General features: G+C 41.9%; 6 protein-coding genes across 6 annotated transcripts; 3 read left to right on the top strand and 3 right to left on the bottom strand.

The window, feature by feature from the left end:
- Positions 1-865: 865 nt before the first annotated feature.
- Positions 866-1,159, top strand: MONOS_13098 (putative Alpha-tubulin N-acetyltransferase; the record flags this gene model as incomplete). The annotated part of the gene is made up of 2 exons (XM_067865778.1): positions 866-1,006; positions 1,058-1,159. 2 exons carry the CDS (start codon positions 866-868, stop codon positions 1,157-1,159), a joined length of 243 nt encoding a protein of 80 aa, XP_067735023.1.
- A 225-nt stretch (positions 1,160-1,384) lies between these two features.
- On the top strand, positions 1,385-1,828 carry MONOS_13099 (uncharacterized protein; the record flags this gene model as incomplete). Its single annotated transcript, XM_067865779.1, has 1 exon — positions 1,385-1,828. One exon carries the CDS (start codon positions 1,385-1,387, stop codon positions 1,826-1,828), a length of 444 nt encoding a protein of 147 aa, XP_067735022.1.
- A 213-nt stretch (positions 1,829-2,041) lies between these two features.
- MONOS_13100 (uncharacterized protein) lies at positions 2,042-5,780 on the top strand. The gene is made up of 3 exons (XM_067865782.1): positions 2,042-2,100; positions 2,194-5,393; positions 5,536-5,780. Exons 2-3 carry the CDS (start codon positions 2,240-2,242, stop codon positions 5,541-5,543), a joined length of 3,162 nt encoding a protein of 1,053 aa, XP_067735021.1. The 5' UTR covers positions 2,042-2,100; positions 2,194-2,239; the 3' UTR covers positions 5,544-5,780.
- A 10-nt stretch (positions 5,781-5,790) lies between these two features.
- MONOS_13101 (uncharacterized protein) lies at positions 5,791-11,029 on the bottom strand (the record flags this gene model as incomplete). The annotated part of the gene is made up of 1 exon (XM_067865783.1): positions 5,791-11,029. One exon carries the CDS (start codon positions 11,027-11,029, stop codon positions 5,921-5,923), a length of 5,109 nt encoding a protein of 1,702 aa, XP_067735020.1. The 3' UTR covers positions 5,791-5,920.
- A 648-nt stretch (positions 11,030-11,677) lies between these two features.
- Positions 11,678-12,424, bottom strand: MONOS_13102 (Translation initiation factor 4E; the record flags this gene model as incomplete). The annotated part of the gene is made up of 3 exons (XM_067865784.1): positions 12,279-12,424; positions 11,913-12,206; positions 11,678-11,828 (listed from the first exon to the last, which is right to left on the bottom strand). The coding sequence occupies exons 1-3, from the start codon at positions 12,416-12,418 to the stop codon at positions 11,678-11,680; spliced, it is 585 nt and encodes a 194-aa protein (XP_067735019.1). The 5' UTR covers positions 12,419-12,424.
- Positions 12,425-12,749: 325 nt separating this feature from the next.
- Positions 12,750-17,972, bottom strand: MONOS_13103 (Vacuolar protein sorting 34C (Vps34C); the record flags this gene model as incomplete). Its single annotated transcript, XM_067865785.1, has 3 exons — positions 12,750-13,078; positions 13,173-14,448; positions 14,629-17,972. The coding sequence occupies 3 exons, from the start codon at positions 17,970-17,972 to the stop codon at positions 12,896-12,898; spliced, it is 4,803 nt and encodes a 1,600-aa protein (XP_067735018.1). The 3' UTR covers positions 12,750-12,895.
- Between the last annotated feature and the right edge of the window lie 250 nt (positions 17,973-18,222).

The raw sequence follows: 18,222 nt of genomic DNA, 5'->3' as shown, positions 1-18,222 counted from the left end.
ATTCGAAATTATACCTTCTGAAGAAAAAAGATTCATCACCTGTAATCAGCCCTTCAAAATTTCTTTTTCGTAAATCTCTCAATATCTCCTGTAATTGTAAGCCAGTTTGAACGCGGATTTTTTTCTGATCATCATTCAGTGAGTACGGCACCCACCTAATTTTGTAAGAATGGAGATGTAATTTTTCATGAAGAATCCGTAAAACAGTTGTTTTAGCAACACTAAATTGTTCTGCCAAAGCTCGGGAGCTAATATGAGGATTTTCTTCCACTGCTTGTTGTATCTTCTTTATCAACACTTCATTAGTTGGTTTTCCGCGATTATAATGTCTCCTGTCAATTTCTTCTCGCCTTTGAATTCGAATGTTCCATGAACGAATAGTTCTTATATCCGGAAGTTTTAAACCATACGCAATTTGCAGTTTTTCATATATTTCTTCGGAATTCATTCCAATCAGAGTGCAGAACTCTGTTATATCAAAAAATTTTTGATAATTCATTTTTTATTTACCCATTTTTTATTCTTTGTGCAAAATATAAAGGACCACCCTATATATGGAAATCAAAAAAGCTTCATTTTTCGATCAAAAATCACATATTTAATTATTGAATAAAAAAATGGAATTTCCTTTTCCACTTCATCCAATCTTTAAGGATCAACAAATTTCCATTTGGACACGAGACGAATTAAAATATCTCTTGCCTTAACAAAAAATAGCATGGAGAAGATTATTGATACAATGGGGGCTGGTTCAGCAAAAGCACAGAATCTTCCTCAAATTATCACGACAATGAACAAAATGACAACTTATGATAATTAGCTTTTTGTATATGTATCAGAATCAAAAACCATGGAGATTTTAAAAATGGGAAAAAAGCATTTATTTATTAGAAACAGAGCGGGAACATTTGCCGAAATCAATCCTTATTGCTGTCTTGACTTTTATGTTCACGAGTGGTGCCAACGTTTAGGAATAGACCATTCTTTATTTGAAAAATGCATTGAGGTTATGATTATTTTTTCATTTGCTTGCTAAATATGTTTTTTTTCTTTTCAGGTTGATGGAATTCAACCTCACAGGATGGGATATGATCGTCCATCACCTAAATTAATTGCATTTCTTAGAAAGCACTTCGGACTTGTTTCATATGTTCCATAGGCAAATAATTTTGTTGTATTTGACGATTATTTCGGAGGCCCATTTCGAAGTGAGGTTGAAAGAAATTATATTCATGGAGTAACAGGTGGAGGAATACAAAGAAGAGAATCATTTCCTTCTATCCCTCCTTCAACGCAGTCCCGAGTTCGTGCTCAAGAAAAGATTGATGTTGAAAAAGAGATTGAGGAGAAAATTCCAAAATCTCATGACGATTTTAAGCCCATTATGATACATCCTTTTGTGTATCTTGATCCATCAAATCTGCAAGACAAATCATTATACACATCATCATCATCTTCATCATCCTCTTATGCACAATCTTCTTCATCTTCTTCACAAAGTTCTTCGCCATTTCCTTCTTCTGCAACACCTGAATCAATCTTCGAATCAATTTCTTCTATGAAAATATCCAAAGAACAAAAAATCTCGCAGCTTCCATCGATTACACAACCTTCTATTCCGCTGATTTCTCAAAGCACTTATGCCATTTCATCTTCTTCCTCAAGAATTCCATCACATACATCTTCCATCACATCACAAAACACAACATCTGCACTTCTGACAACACCTGCACGAAATAAACGAGAGCCAACTTTTATGTCCTCTCCTTTTGCAGTGGGTCTTGCATTTGCAAATCCGTTTGATCTCAATTCCAAAGATTTCAAATGATCTATTCAAGAAAAAGTCTTTGAAAAACAAATTCATCGATATTGCAAAAATATTTTTCTTTTTTCAAAGAAACTCGCTAACCGCAATCAAAACAAAGAAAGCTTCTTTCTTTCTAATGTTACTTGTTCATACGCATCATTGGGATGGGCAGATATGTGGTTTCAGTCAAATTTTTTAATGAACATTAAACTTTCGAATGCCCATAATCCTGATCATTTGGTTTTTATTTTCTAAACTTATTTCTTCAACGTTGAGACATTTGTATTTTTCAGGTTATTTATTGCATTACATTATATTATGTATTATTATTTTTTGTAACTCAATCAAATATCGTCTTCTTTTCATGTTTTATTTTGGTTTAAAAGAATAAAGTTGAATTTAGAAAATATCCAAAAAAAACCATCTTTATTTATGGCACAACAAGTTCGTCAAACGCCTGCTTATCAACCAAAAATGTTTTCAGGGAAATCATCTTCGCAAGTTATGCGACAGCAACACACTTTTTCAGCTCCACCACTCCGTCAATCTGGGTCAACTGGCTCAATACAATTAGTGAAGCAGAAAACATCCACCACTGCATTTGCACCCCCTTCATTTGTTTCTGCGCCTTCTGTTTCATCCATTTTTCGTCCAAGCGATCATGAACTTAAAGCTCCCTCAACTCAGAGTGCTTCAAAAAGTTTATTGAGCGCTACAATTGGAACTTCTATAAGAAGAGATTCAACAGATTCGAATAATGGATCATTGTCACTTGAAAGACTCGAGAAAGAGATTTCTATGCTGAAAGCAGAGAATTTATCATTGAAGGACAAACTGCGAACAAGCGAAAAAGAGCTAACGGAACTTCGAACAGTGCTTTTGCAAAAAGATGAAGAATTAAAATCTTTACGCGACAATTTAAAATCACGCAACTTACACAAGGAAGAGGATTCACAGATTGACGACAGAGATAAATCGAAGATTGAAGTGATGATGGTTGATAATGAAACTCAAACAGAAAGAGGATGGATGCAAAAGGGAGCATCGAGCGGAAACATAGGGCTTTCTAAGAGATCTTCTTCATCTTCGTCTCTTTCTCTTTTGCAGCCATCTTCACCAACTCCTCCATCATCTGGTTCATCTTCGACTTCTTCAAATTTAATCACTTCACAGCCGTCACCAGCAACCAGATCCTCTTCCACATCATCTCGTCGAGTTTCAACAGCCAACAGCTCATCAGCAGCTTCTGCTTCTTCCACACCTTCTGCTTCTTCTGTGGCAGCAGCAGGAGCAGCATTGCCGCCAGAGTGGGAAGCAGAGAAGGCATCGCTGAGGAGAATGGTTGCTTCACTGGAGCAGGAGATAGGAAGATTCCGAGCGAAGGAGAAAGAGCGCGAGAAGGACAGAGAGAAGCAGATGGAGGTGGAGAAGAAGCGTGTCACCGACTGGCAGGCTGAGCGGGTGAAGGAGAAGGAGAGAGAGCGGGAGAGGATCAAAGAGAAAGAGAAAATGGTGTCTGAGCTGGAGATTGAGATCACCACGCTGAAGAACACACTGAAGAGCATCGAGAAAGAGCGAGAGAGCGAAAAGAATGAGGCGAAAAAGCGGATGGAAGCAGCTGAAAAGGAGAAGGAAGGGCTTCTTGTTCAGATTGAGACAGCGTCGAACGGGTGGAAGGAGAAAGCAGCGGCGGCGCTGAAGGAACTGAAAGAGAAGGAGAAAGAGTGGGGGGTGAAGGAGACAAGGATAAGGGAAGAGTATCTTGTTGTGATTGAGGCAAAAGAGAAGGAGCTGCTGGCTGCGAAAGGCGATGTGGAGGCGATGAAGACGGAGAAGGAGAAAGAAGCGAAGGCGAAAGAGGAAGCGAAAGAGGAGGCTAAAAAAGCGCAAACAGACGTCGACAGTCAGAAAGCAGAGGTTACGCGGATGAAGAGCGAGATGAAGGAGACAGCGGAAGAGTCAGAGCTCAACAAAAAGATGGTCATCACGCTGAGGGCAGAAAACGATATTCTCCGCGGAGAAAAAGAAAAACTGGAAAAGGCGCTGGAAGAGGCGAAGAACGAGCTGAAAACGAAAGAAGCGCTAATTTCAGTGCGAACAACAACAGTTACGACATCAACAAGCACAACAGCTGGCACACCTTCTTCGCCTGCCCTTCCATCTTCTGCGTCAACAACACGCCGTGGGAGCAGTCCAAACTCTTCTTCTTCTTCTTCTTCCTCCTCCTCCTCTTCCTCTTTGGCAGCAGGTTCATCAGCGCTGCGTCTGTTTGAGGAGCGGCTGACAGAAGTGGAGAAGGCGCTGGAGGACGAGAAGCAGAAGAACAAGGCGCTGTCAGAGTCGTTTGAGAAGAAAGAGAAAGAATATCTGGATGTGTTGGAGAAGCTGAAAGTGGTGTCGAACAAGATGCTTGTGATTGATGTGAAGTCTGTGATGGTCGAGCCGAAACCCGAAAGAAGCACCGAAGTGGAGAGGATCAAAGGGGAGATTGCTCTTCTGAAGGCAGCACACAGAAGGGAGATGGACTCTAAAGCACGCGAAATCACAGAGCTGAAGCTGAAGCTGGAGTCGACGAAGCTGATGATGGTGGAGAATCTGCAGCATGCGATGGTGAGCCCTGGTGTGGCGGCAGACACGTTTGAGAATGCGCTGAGAGAGGAGATGCAGCAGATGAAGAGAGGGTTCGAGGCGCAGCTGTCGAAAGCGCTGCTGGAGAACGAGCGGCTGAAAGTGGCGCACAGAGAGATTGTGAATGAGATGGAGGAGTCATTTCGAGAGCAGAAAGAATATCTCGAGCGGAAGTTGGAGCTGGCGCATCGACGCTTCCTGCAGCTGGAGGCAGACACGATTGCACACGGCGTGCTCTCTTCGTCTGCAGAGAACGGCGACAACGCCATCAAAGCGCTGCCGAAGGGCACGACGATCTCAGCCAGCACATTCGACGCGGTCACAAAGAAGCCCATCGATTTCTCGGCTGAAGAACTCGCAAAGCTCACAGCTGGTGGCGTGTCTACAACTGGCACACCGAATGCACTTGCTGCGTTGACTTCTCCTTCTTCTTCTTCCTCTACTTCTTCTCTGCCTTCTTTGCCTTCTTCTTCTTCTTCTTCTTCAAGTGATCCACTTGCGGCATTTCCCTGGCTGAAATCTGCCATCAATTCATCATCATCATCTTCTTCTTCTGATTCATCTCATTCCTCCTCCTCCTCCTCCTCCTCACCATCTTCCTCTTCTTCTTCTTCTTCTTCTTCCTCTTCAACCTCAGCAGCCATCCGTCCCACATCCACCTCGCGCCATTCTCGTTCCTCTTCCACTTCTTCTTCTTCCACACGACGAGCCACACCTCCTCGCTCGTCTGCCACTTCCTCTTCAACACATCGCCCTTTCACTTCTTCCTCTTCCTCTTCTTCTCTTCTCTCTTCTTCATCTTCATCTTCTTCATTAACAACACCTTCACCTTCACCTTCGCCATCTCCTTCTCGTTCTTCTCGCACTTCATCCCTTTCTCCTTTGAATCTTCTGTCTGATTTGATCACTCCGAAGGATGTTGACGGATTGCCGCCAACAATTTGGAAGTCTTACGAAGGTTTGTTCATTGCTCTTCTATTTGATTCATATTTCTTTCAAATTTCACTTTTTCTTTCTTTCTTTTTTTAAATTGTCTTTTGACTTTATCTTTTTTTTTGATATGTGAAATATTTGCTTATATTTCATTGTGTTATGAACAGAATTATAAACTTCAAATGAAACAAAAGCATTTGTTTCCCTTCTTTAAAATTGAGTGACAGAGAAATCTGTTGCAAACAGTATTTGTCATTGCTTGTATTCATTTTGATTTATTTATTTTGATAATATGCATCATTTCATAATTACACGTAGACATTTTGGTTTTGTCTTTTTGTTTTGGATTCATTTCAGTGTTTTTTGTAAAAGAAAAAGAAAAGAAAAAACATTTTGTGAAGAAGAAAGACACAAAAAGATGCTTTCAGATATATTTTTTCATAAGAATTCAAACTAAAGTCTCAAAAAAGCTAATAAAACTATTTCATTCACAAATTCTCAATTCACAAAAACCTTTCAAACTAAAATTCATAAAAAATAAAAGAAAAACCTTCATTTCACCGAAGGAGAAAACGGATCTTCGTCTCGAAATGAAGAAGATTCAGAGGCAGACCGTGAAGAAGATCTTGATTGAACGCTTCTATTCCTTCTATATTTCCCTTCCATTCCATTTTTCTGTGACTTTGTATCATCATCGGGCAGTTTAAAATGCACCTGTCTTGTGGATGACAGGTTAGAATCTGCTGTTTGTGTCTTAAAAGATTGCTGTGTTGCCTCTAATTTCTGTTCATCTGTGCTGTTTTTGTGTTCTCTGATGTTCATAGCTCTGCCTCGTGTGCGTGGGGTGTATGAAGAAAGAGGCGAGCGTGAGGGGGATGATGCTTCATATGAATTATGAGCTGTTTTATTCCTCGATTCATTGGAAGTTGTATTCTGTTTGCTCCTCTTGTTCTGGTTGAATGCATTGTTCTTTGACTTCTCATCAGAAGCAGCTGAAGTGTGTTTGTGCTTAGCGTGGTGTCTGCGATAGCTGTGTCGTGGCGGAGGGGTCGATCTGCCAGGCGATGGCGAGTCAGCCATCAGAGATGAAGGAGATGATGAATGATGAGATGAACGAAGAGAAGAATGATGAGAGGAAGAAGCAGCTCTTGGCACATGGACAGGGAAGTGGGAGGAGACAGAATGGGAGACAGAAGGCGAAGGAGTGGGGGATATGGACATCGACGTGCGGCAGGCAGAGGAAGAGGCAGAACGAGCAGATGTGCTGCGATGTGAAAGAGAACTCCTGTGAATGCGATGAGGACGATGTGAAGTTGAATGAGAACGAGAACGAGAATGTGAGTGATGGTGCTTGGAGGAGTGCTTTGAAGCAGAGCGAGAATGATGTTCTTTGGGTTTTCTGGAATGTTTGCTGGAGGAATTGCGATTGTGATTGTGGTTACGATGATGATGACGACTATTACTATGGTGATGATGACTTTGTTTGCCCTTTTCATTCTTCTCTTTTTCTTTTGAATGAGAATTAGCAGAGCTTGCCAGCTCTTCCTTTTTCTCTTTATCCTTCGTCTTGTGATGATGATGCACGCGATGTCTGTGCTGATGTGTGTGGATGCGATGTGGAGACATTCCTTGTTGAATGAGCTGCGCTACAAGAGGCGATGAAAGAGCACTGGCTGCAGAAGAGAATGAGACACTTGGCTTCTTTTGAAGCGGACTGGAGGAAGATAATGAATGAGTAGAGAGAGAAGATAAGGTGTTTAATTCGTTTTCTTTTGGTTTTGAAGCAGAAGCAGAAGAAGAAGAAGAAGGATGAGGAGAGGAAGAAGAACTTGCAAATCTGCTTGGATCAGACGAAGAGCAAAGCGAATTGAGTTGAAGTGGATGCTCTTTCTGCTCTGAATTGTCTGAATTGTCAAATGAATGCGATAAGATTGAAACACCTCCTGCTGTTCCAGCTTGTTTTGAAGTAGAAAATGAAGAAGCAGAAGCAGAAGAGGAATTATGCTGATTTGTTTGATCTTCACTTTTTGCATCTAAGTTATCATCTTCTGACTTCACAAATCTTTCACTTTTGTCGCTTGAGCTGCCTTTCTGTTCCCACGGGAGCACAATTGGCGAGAAAATAGGCTTTTCTGCAATGGACGACGCAATCGAAGGGATTCGCAAGCTTTGCGAATCATTTCTGTCATTTTGAGCGTTTCTTCTTTGTTCTCTGCTGTTTAATGAGCTGTCTTTCATTGCAGAAGAATTCACTTTATTTCCGCTGCTATGCATTCTTCCTGCTGTTCTATTGTCTTTTTCTGCTCTCATACCAATTGAACCAAATTCTTTTCCTACCGTTTTCCTCTCATTCGGAGACATCGCCTCTTTCTCTTTGTTCCTTCCTCTCCAAAATGGCCCTCTGCTTCGTGTGATAAGAGCAGTTTTTGGGTAAATTTTCCCTTTTTCTGCGTTTTCTCTCTGAAGTCTCATATTCAGCGGCTCAGAAAATGGCTTCTTCGCCTGCCGTTCAGCTGATCTTTCCTTTGATCTTCCTTCACTTCTCCTCTTCCTCTCCTCTTCCTGAAGAAGAGTTTGATATCTCGTCGAAGCTGCTTCCTTCCTTTCATTCTGTTCTGTCTTCTTCTGCTGAGAATCTCCAAAAACATTCAAAGAAGAAGGATTTGATTGATTCGATTGATCCATTTTATCCTTCCTCTTTGAATGTTCTTCTTGTTTATCTGATCTTTCACTCAATGACTGAATCGAATCTTCGTTTCCCATCTCAAAATCGATAGAAGAGTCTTCGCTTATTTCTTGTTCTCCTTCTGAAGTTGCTCCTTTTATCGTCTTCTGAAGTCGTCTGTTGAGTTCTTCTTCTTCTCTTTTGTTCTTTTCCTCCATCTCTTTCTCTCTCAGAATATCTGTGATTGTCTTTGGAGGACTTGAAATAAATGAAGAAGAAGAAGAAGAAGAAGAAGAAGAAGAACGAGGAGGAGGATAAGAAGCCAAAAATGATAAGTTCTTATTATTACTTGCAGGATTGTATGCTGCAAATGGCGAAATAGAACTGGAAGGCATGCACATTGTGTTAACCATTGGTGATGCATTCACAAAAGACGAGTTCAATTGACCAGCAGAAGACAGTTCATTCGACTCAACCGGAGTGGATGTCTGTGAAAGTGAATTGACAACTGAATATTTGCTGCTTCCTTTGCTTCTTCTGCTTTCTCTGCTTCTTTTGCATTCATCTGTTGATGATACATTGCTATTCCTGCTTAGTTTTGTATTGTCAGTTGATTGCGCATCTGATTGCACAGCAGCCGATGATAAGAGCGACGGGACACGTTTGACGTGGTTTGGGGGAGTGAGTGACTCAGAAGGTGCAAATGATGCAAACTGTGCTGATGAAAGAGAAGTGTCATGAGAGTCATGCTTGCGAAGAGAGGAATCTCTGTGTGTGTCTTTGAGATGGGAAGAATGATGAGAGGAAGATCTGTGTGATGATTTGCTATGAGGGTGATTATGACTGGAATGATGATGAAGGTGATGATGATGACGATGTTTGCGATGCTGATGAAGGAGATTGCGAGAAGAGTTTTTGCTCTTTGAATAATCAGATTGAGAGGCAGCAGAAGAGACAGATGAGTAACGTGACGTGGGTGATGCTGATTTTGAGGCTGAAGGAGAGGCAGAGGCAAAAGCAGAAGAACAGCCAGGTTCTGAGCTGTGATGCGAAAGATTGGAAGAACAGGAAGAGAAGCGATGTGAATGAGAAGAATGACGTGGAAGGGGTGATTGAGAGAGATGGCGTGTGGATGAAGTTGATCGTCTGTTTGAAATGGAGCGTGATGTGCTGGGTGAAGCTGAGGAATGGAAATGAGTGAAATGCGAAGGTTTGATAGAAGGTTGAGTTTGAGATAAATGAGACGACAGAGAAGAAGAAGAAGATGTTGATGATGATAATGTTGGTGCTGTTGATGACAATGAAGAATGAAGAGGCGAATCTTTGTTTGTGATCTGTTTTGTTTTGTTCTGCTTTTCTGGTTTTGGTACATTGCATATTCGATCATTCACTTTCACATTTTGTGGAGAAGCTGAATTTGAAGTTGAATTCTGTTCAAAAGTGCCTTTTTGTTCGAATTGTCTGCCAACACCTGCTGTTTCTTCTGTTGATTCTTTCATTTCCTGAATATGTTTTCCTTTGCTGGAATCATTCAATTGTTGGCTCAACTGGTTGATTGCCAAAAGCAACTGCTTTCTTTCCTTTACCCAATCTTCCCTCTCATTCTGCACAGAAGCCTCATAACCAGCTAACTTCTGTTTATTAACCTCACTCCTTTTTCTTCTTTCTTGTTCAATCTGCCTTTGAAGATGAGAAATTCTCCTTTTTTGCTTGTCTTTCTGAGAAGACAGCTTTTTACTGGCACTTTCGACGCGTTTCCCCAAAAGATCAACGCCTTCAACAACACGATTGAGGAGTGCTGCAAACTGATCAGATGAAATCTGTTGGGCAGAACTTTTGAAATGAAATGAAGAAGAGTTGGCAGTAGAAGAGGAAGAGGAAGAGGAAGAAGAAGAAGATGTTGATGAAAATGATTTGCTTTTTGGTATTCGAAGTGAAGATGATGTGAAAGACTCGTCTGAATCATCCGAACATTCACAACTTGAAGAAGCACACGAATCATTTGACTCTGTCAATTCTTCGCTCTTTTCATCTTGGTGCCCTTTCTTTCTGTTTCGTAACTTTCTTTTGGATGTTTCTGGACTTTTCTTCAGCTGTTCATGCAAATCAACCACTTTGCCCATAAGTGCTGAAAGAGCTCTGTCGATATTTTCTTCCCATTCACCAAAGACTAAAGAAAAAGATTTTGGAAGTTTCTCTTCCTTTCCAGAAGAAGAGCTATCAATAGATGAGAAAGAGGATTCCGAACTAAATTTCTTTTGAGGGGTTACAAATGCTTCAGGTGAAAATGACGAAGCATTGCAAAACGCTGTTGATGCACTCGAGGAAGAAGTTGGCGGAACAAGCAAGGGAGACATTGGAAATGAAACGCTTGAAATAAGATTACGCTCAGCAGGCAATGAAAACATGGTGTTTGGAGTAAGTGTTCGACGCAAAGATTCTATCCAAGAAAGAAAATCATCTTTTGAACCAAATGGTAATTTTTCGAATGAAAAGGCATCACATTTTTGATTTTCAGATAAAAGAGTTGTAATTGAATTTATCAAAGTCAGTGCTGATTGACGTGGAAGTCCTGGCTGAGGAAATGAGTGCTGGCCCAATAAAAAATGTAGCTGAGTTGTTGACAAGCTTGTCCTTTGCGATAAAGTACTTTCATTTAAAAAATTAGATGATGAAGTCAAGTCATTTGGACGTTGCAACATTTCCATCAAACGAAGGCAAATCAAAGGATATGGAAATGATAAAGCACGAAAACATCGTGACTCCAGTTGAGATAAGGTAAGTTCGTGAGAATCAATAGACCTATCGCTAATTTCAATGCATTTGTGTTCCAAATCTTGAATAGAGTCAATATTGGTTCGCAAAACATCAAGAGCAGAATCAAGTGGAGCTAGAATTGTTGCAGCATCAGTTGAAAGCAATTTTGACCAAAAAGAAGATAGTTGTTCGAATTGATCTGCATAATGCTGCTTAAGCTGATTTATAATTGCTTTCATTCGTTCATCAAAAGCTTTTTTTGAAGATAACTGAAAACACAACTGCTTCAAAGAAAATATGTCCATAGAATCTCCAGTAACAATATTTTCTTTTAAAGATACATTTTTAAGTGGCAAATCATAATTTTTAGCATCTTTTGCTTCCTTTTGATTCGAAAAAAAATTTAAAATAAAATGTGATAATTTCATTTTATAGCAAATATATTCAAATAAAAACAATTTTAATGAATCACAAACATTATCTTTAGAACTTTCACGTTGTTTTTGTTTGCGATTTAGCATTGGTATCCGAGAAATTCTCGGTTTTTTCTCATCCATCAAATAAAGTCATCAAATAACGGTTGAGATCTTCCGGAAATTCATTAGAAGAAAATGGAAAAAAATTTAAAGCATAAAATGGATTTATTGGTGAATAACAACATTTCCACAATTGAGAGCAATTTAATAAAACAAACAAAATTGAAGAAAACGAAAATAAAAATTTGATTTAAAATGCTTATGTTGTTAAATAAATAATTATTCTTATTATTTCTATTAAAAATTAAGATATATAAATATTTCAAAAGAAGGGTTAAGAAATATGAAATGATTAGAAGCCAAGAAATGCGCTAAAATTCAATAAATATATTTGATGTGAAACATTTAAATCTATTTCGCAGAAATTTGAGAATCTGCTTTTGAACTTGCTTCATTTGCACGCTTAGCACTGCTTGCCTTAACAGAACGAAGCAACTGAGTATGCGATTTAAATTCAAGAGCGACTGTGTGATCTAAATTCAGAATCTGTCGAAACAAATCTCTGCTCATTGCAACCATGATAAAAAATTGATGAAAAAAATATATATATATAAATTATCTCAATCATAACAAAAGAAAATCAAACTCTGTGTTGCGTTTAATCTCTGGTGTTGAATGCCGGAACCAGACTGAAAGGCAGTCATCCTTTGGACGAATACTTAAGCAAACACCAACCACTTCCTGTTCACGAAATTGCTCCCCAATAGCAGCCAATAAAAGACTTTCCCATAGTCCAACCCGAAATGAGGTTTCTCTGAATCGGAGATTCCAACTTCCTCCTTCGGGAAGTTCTTCCCAGCAAGGTTTAATTGGAGTCCTGAAGCAATGGAAATCCACATCCTTTGGAAACTTATCGACAGTCGCTAGTGAAGATTGATATCTATTCAAAAAAGTATAGTTTAAAATATAAATAATCATAACAATCATTAAAAAGACGATTAAGTATAAATACGCCCAAAATTCTTCAATAGTCGAAAATGTCCCAAGAAGCTTCAAAGAAGATACATAAGATTCAGTTACTTTTGTATCACGATTTGAAAAAGGTGCTCTTCTGTCAATCCAAAACGACCAAGGAGTCTCAAGTTTTGTCATTTTACAAATATTGGTTAAGTCATTGATCATCAATTTTTCAATCAATTTTAAAATTGAAAACAATAAAATTTTATAATGAAGCGTATTTTCTATATCACTTTGAAGCATTCCAATTGAACGAAAATGTTCTTCAAACAATTTCACTTACTAAAAATAAATTTTCTGAAAACATTTCCAGAAAATTTCTAAAAGAATCACTTCTTTCAACAATAATTCGAGAATAATATGTTATATTCTTCTCTCCATTAAAATAATTATTGTCCTGTTAATGATTTATAGTAATTGCCTTTTTTGTTGGCCGTTTGCATCAATAGCCTCAGAAAAACTTTGATTTTTTGATTAATAACGTAATTTATTTTTCACTAAAAGATATTTGTTTACAGTTAGAATACAAAACGAACGCAAAATTCATAATAAAAACTCCCTCATTTCCAAGAAACTCCAAAAAAGGGTGTTGAACAAATAGATTAACAACAATTACGAATGAGCAAATATGTGGACAAAGTCGTTGACTTGTGTCATTGTGCATTTCCTGGCGAGTTCTACAAGTCTCGTCATGTGCTGAGCAGCCTCCTCGTCTGTCTTGTTGAGCAGAAGCTTCTTCTGAATCCAAAGAACATCTGATTCCCGCATCAGCTCGGGTATCCCAGTTGAAAGCATCTGAAAGAAAGAAGAAAGAAAATGATAAGATGAGTAAAAAATAATTAAATTGCAAAATAAATTGAATGTCAAATAAAAATAAAAATATACAAACCAGCATGAACAAGTTGATGAGCAGAGCAGCGTGTCTTCTCAGGATGTTGTAAGCTCTCACACACAGCGACACAAACAGAGAATACAACTTCCCCTCTTTTCCACCTAAAACATACGCATACGCCGGCGTGAATATAAACGGCGCTTTCTCCCTCTCAATCCCGAACTTCTTTTTGAAGTTGCCCAGAAAATGGCCAAAGTCGATGTGGAACAGCCTTCCATTCACTTTGCACATGATGTTGTCGTTGTGCCTGTCTCCTATCCCCAACACATGTGTCGCGACACAATACCCCGCACACGAATACGCAAAGTTCTCCTTCGCCTTCTCAAACCGCTCGTGGTCTCCGTCGCACTGTGTGTACAGCCACTCCCACAGAAAGCGCTTCGAGAACGCGGCCGTCGCCCCGCCTCCCACTCTCTTTGTGATGTGCGCGATGGTCTCTGAATTCGTCACCACTTCGATGAAGCCCTGGTTGTCCCCCGTTGCCTGTGCGCCATACAGTGACAGCCTCAGATCGAGCCCCTCGCTCTTCCACACAAGATCCATCACCCGCAGCACCTGCAGCGTCAGCTGGTCCTGCCGAATATCGTCCCCGACTTTGAACAAAACGAGCATCGATGCCAGATTCTGCTCCCCGCTCTCAAACGCCAGCCACAGCGGCCGCTTCTTCGAGTCCATCACTCGGCACTTCTCCTTCACAAACGTTCCCACTTCGAAGTCAGGCGAGAGAGGCAGCGTCACTTTTGCCCCGCCCAGCGCCATCGCCCTTTGCACTCCGCCCAGCTCTTTCACCAGAACTGATTTCCCATCCGCCTTTGGTGCAGCCAGCACTGCCGACGCCACGCCCACCAGCCGCTTCAGCAGCGACGACTGCTCACTCACAAGCTCCCTGTGAATACCACACCCTTTCAGATACTCCTGCATCATCAGCCCATATCGTTCTCTGATGTATCCGTTGTGTATTTCTGCTTTCAGATGCCACAGCAGTGAGTGGCCAATCGTGTTTGGTGCACGCAATGCTCGTTTAACCAGCAGTCTTGCCAGGGCAGAGTCGTGGAATGGCTCGTTCTTCAGCACCTGCACCAGCTGCAGCAAGAACGGCTCAAGCTCTTCGTCACACAGCTGGTCGACCCACTCGACTGCTCTCGCTCTCACCATCGGATCGGCAAAGCGAGCATCCAACAGCTCCATTGCTGAGACCGGGTTCATCGGAGTCCATCTGCGAAGGAGGTGGTGTGCTTCTATCACTTGGCTACGTGTGCCCCAGTGGACACATCTGAGACGAATAGATAGAAAGAGAGAAAAAGAGAAAGAGAGAAAAAAAGAGAGAAAATATTTGAATATTTGCAATTTTAAATTGACAAAAATCAAATTTCAATAAAAAATAAATAACATAATAATCATTTGTCAAATTCATTATTATTATCATAAATCATCCACAAAACTATCAGCACACCTCAGAAACTTCGGCAGAGCATCAGGATAAGGCAGCAGCGAATACCTCACTTTGTATATGATTGTTCTCGACGCAGCGTCAATCGGTACGAGTGGGTCGCTCTTGACAACAGCCCTCACGACATTCCATTCAGATTGTGTGGGCAGAGAAAGAGCTGGTTCGATCCGCTGATCGATGCAGGATGGGAAGGAGGTTGGCGGGGTGGGGGGCACCTGAGGCTCTGGCTGCAGCTCAGAAAAGCGCGGGATGAGAGGAATGGAGGTGTCGACAACAAGCTCAGCAGCCTGCTTCGCAAGCAGCTCGGCGGATGTGAGGGCTCCACTGGAAGAAGAAGAAGAGGAGGAGGAAGAGGAGGAAGAAGATGATGATGAAGAGGAAGAAGAAGAGGAAGATGTCAGCACAGCCTGTTTTGAATCTGAACGCGGGCGAGGCAGTGCAACAGGCGCGCCCATCCGCACATACGCTGGAACCTGTCTGAACATCGACGAGAAAGAAGAAGAAGACAAAGCAGCAGGCAGCACAGAAGAAGGGCGGCAGAAGTGAGGGTACTTCTTAATATCCCTGTCGCTTATTGCCTTCATCTTCTCTGCATCGATCGCTGCCTGCTTGGCACGCTGTTCAAACAGCGCTGCTTTTGCCTCGTCGTCGAGCGTGTCGTCTTCGCCTGCCTCTTCCTGCACAGCCGCTGCTGCTTTCTCAGCAATGGTCAGATCATCGTCCTCTTCTTCATCATTATCATTGCCATTCTCATCATCGTTGCCTTCGTTTTCATCTTCTCCTTCTTCTTTCGCTTTGCCTTTCAATTTGCTGTGTTCGGACTCTGCAGCATCATCCAACGAGAACGGCGGGGCAGAAAGAGGAGAAGCATTTGTAGAAGAAGAAGAAGAAGAAGAAGAAGACATTGACGTTGATGCAACAGCCGCTGCAAACAAAGACGATGATGTGCTTGGCAATGGAGAAGAAGACGGCGAAGGTGAAGGCGAAGAGGAAGGAGACACCGAAATCGAAGAAGTCCTTCTTTTCACGACTGTTTTCGACTGGTGCACCGACTTGTTGAACTTCACGATCTCTCCAATCTCTTCCTCGTCGCTCAGCTCCTTCGGAAACACCACCGGCGCAGCAAACGAAGGGAAAGACAAGAGCAGCGTAGGCGCTGACATATCGCCAATATTTCCATTGCACGTGCCAATCTCATTCGCCTCGTCGTCTGCCCACATCTTCAGCGCCACGGGGCCGCTGTGCAGAAAGCCGCGGAAGTCAAACACAGGACACGACACCCACCCGAGTGCGATATCTCCATCACCACTCCCACTGCCACTGCTATTGCTACTGCTGCTGCTCCCACTGTGAGTGCTCCACCCAGCCGAAGACGGCATTGCCTGGCAGCCGATGACTGACGAGTCTGTGCGGCTGCAGCGGTGGAAGTAGAGTGTGCAGCAGAGCCGCGCGTGCGACGGGATCTGGCTGATTTTGATGCTCGCGGTGAGGCGCGTGTGGAAGCGCGGGGAGGACGAAAGAGGCACAACAGGCGATGTCATCTGGATCGAATGCAGACGCCGTCCGCCGAACGAGACAGACGCCACAAGATAGACACCGCCACTCACTCTGCTCAGCTCAGCGTCAGACAGCTCAAAGGAAGAGGAAGAAGAGGAAGAGGAAGATTGAGAAGATTGAGAAGACTGAATTGTGGATGAGGTGGATGAAGTGGAGGATGTGGTGGAGGTTGATGGAGATGATGAAGCAGCAGAAGCAGAAGCAGAAGCAGAAGCAGAAGTGGAAGATGAAGCAAACTGTTGTGACGATGGAGATGAGGATGATGATGATGAGTCAGTCGTGCTTGTTTGTTTGATGCTGTCTCTCTTCTTCTTCTCCTTCTCCACGATGTCTCTCAGCCGCTCTGACCATCGCACAGACAGCCCTTCCACACCCACTAGATCAATCGACAGCGTCGTGTTGATGTTCCACGACGACAAATACGGCGGCGCATTGTCTCTTCCCCCAAACTCTCCCGCGCTGCTTCCACTGCCTCCATTAAACCCGTTTATCCCGTTTATCCCGCTTGTTCCGCTTGTTCCTCCGCTTCCTCCCCACTCCACTTTGCTCAGGTGCGGCAGGCGTGGTGCTTCAGGCACCACAAACTTGTCGAGCGCTGTGATTGTCTCGTCCACTGGCGCCAAGCTGCGCTGCTCGTGTGCATCTTTCAGATGCGTCACGGACAGCTCAATCAGCTCTGACTTCGCCATCAGCTGCTGCCGGATTGTCGGTTTCGAGATGATCAGCTCGAACGGAAGATAGTACTGCCCGCGGCCAAGCACCTTCAGCGTCAGCAGCTCTGCATCCTCTTTGATCATGCGCACGCCTGCAGCTGTGGTTGTCGCTTTGATCAGGTCGCGCACTGTCATCTGTGCTGTGTGGTGGCGCGATATTACAAGTGGCCGCAATGTCACCCCATCCAGAAGCCGCACATGAATGGTGAATGTCAGAGGAAGGGAGGATGGCAGCAGCGAAAGACATGTCGGTAGATGCACTTTTTGCTGTTCGGGAAGCTGGAATGCAAAACCCTTTGCGATGTACTCATCGGATAAACGGGCGACTGGCATCGATTCACTTCGTCTAAGACGAGCCATCGACTCTCTGAAAGAAACAATTTCTGCTGAATGGCCAAGGCTCAAACGAGGATCAATTTTAAGAATGTCCATTTCCAATTTGTGAAGGTCATAAACACGCTCTTTCGAAAACTCGTTATCTATCATAAGCAAATCGGTCCCACAAAAAAACATCGTTTTGTTAAGAAGTTTTGTTGTATTTTCTTTCTCTTTTTGAAATTGCGCGCGTTCCAATTGTGTTTCTTTATTATCTTCACCATCAGAATTTCCATCACGCGAACTTTCTTTCTCGAGATTAGAAGAAGGTGATAACTCATGAAGTCGAGATTCATGGATAACTTCAATTTGCAGAGGTGTCCACGTCGAAGCACATTTCCTAAACATCTCAAAATTACTAAGCATAACATCCTGATCATCTCCTCCTTGAATATCCGTGTTTGGAAGGCGATAAAGAGAAGGAATAAGCCTCAAATGATACATCCATCGAGACTGAGGAAGAGTAATTCCTTTAATTGCCATCTGTGTAAAAAGCATGTCTCTAAGTTGGCTGACAGTTTCTGTTGCAAGAATATGAAAATGAATATGTGCTTCTGGAAGCCAATCAAACGTAAACTGTGCAACTGTCTGCTCGGGCTCTTCAACCTCAAGTCCCAAGAAATTTAACTGCGTATCCACCCATGGATATTGCTCAGTAGTGTAATGCGAAGAAAAATTTGGTAATTTTGGAACAGAAAACATTTGTTAAAAAAAAAAAAGAAGAATTGATCTTTGATATATCATTTTAATTTGCATATGAAGAAATTTTATGGATTTGAAAAACAATTTTGCAAATCTATTGCATTTTTTTAAAGAATATTGCATTATTCAAATATGTTCATTTAAAATGAATAGCGTGTTACTTGCTTTGAAGAAATTGTAGTGAAGTTAAAATATCTGAATCAACAGAAATTCCAGAATCTTCAAAAGAATGAAGATGCCATCCTATTAG

Source organism: Monocercomonoides exilis, assembly GCF_001643675.1.
Source record: "Monocercomonoides exilis strain PA203 chromosome Unknown scaffold3-2548433, whole genome shotgun sequence".
NCBI classification, from domain to species: domain Eukaryota; phylum Preaxostyla; order Oxymonadida; family Polymastigidae; genus Monocercomonoides; species Monocercomonoides exilis.
The sequence above is the reverse complement of the archived record's forward strand: the minus strand, read 5'-3'. Positions and strand labels throughout refer to the sequence as shown.

Coding starts and splice junctions, on each gene's coding strand:
- MONOS_13100 (XM_067865782.1), top strand. CDS start 2,240: ATGGCACAACAAGTTCGTCAAACGCCTGCTTATCAACCAAAAATGTTT.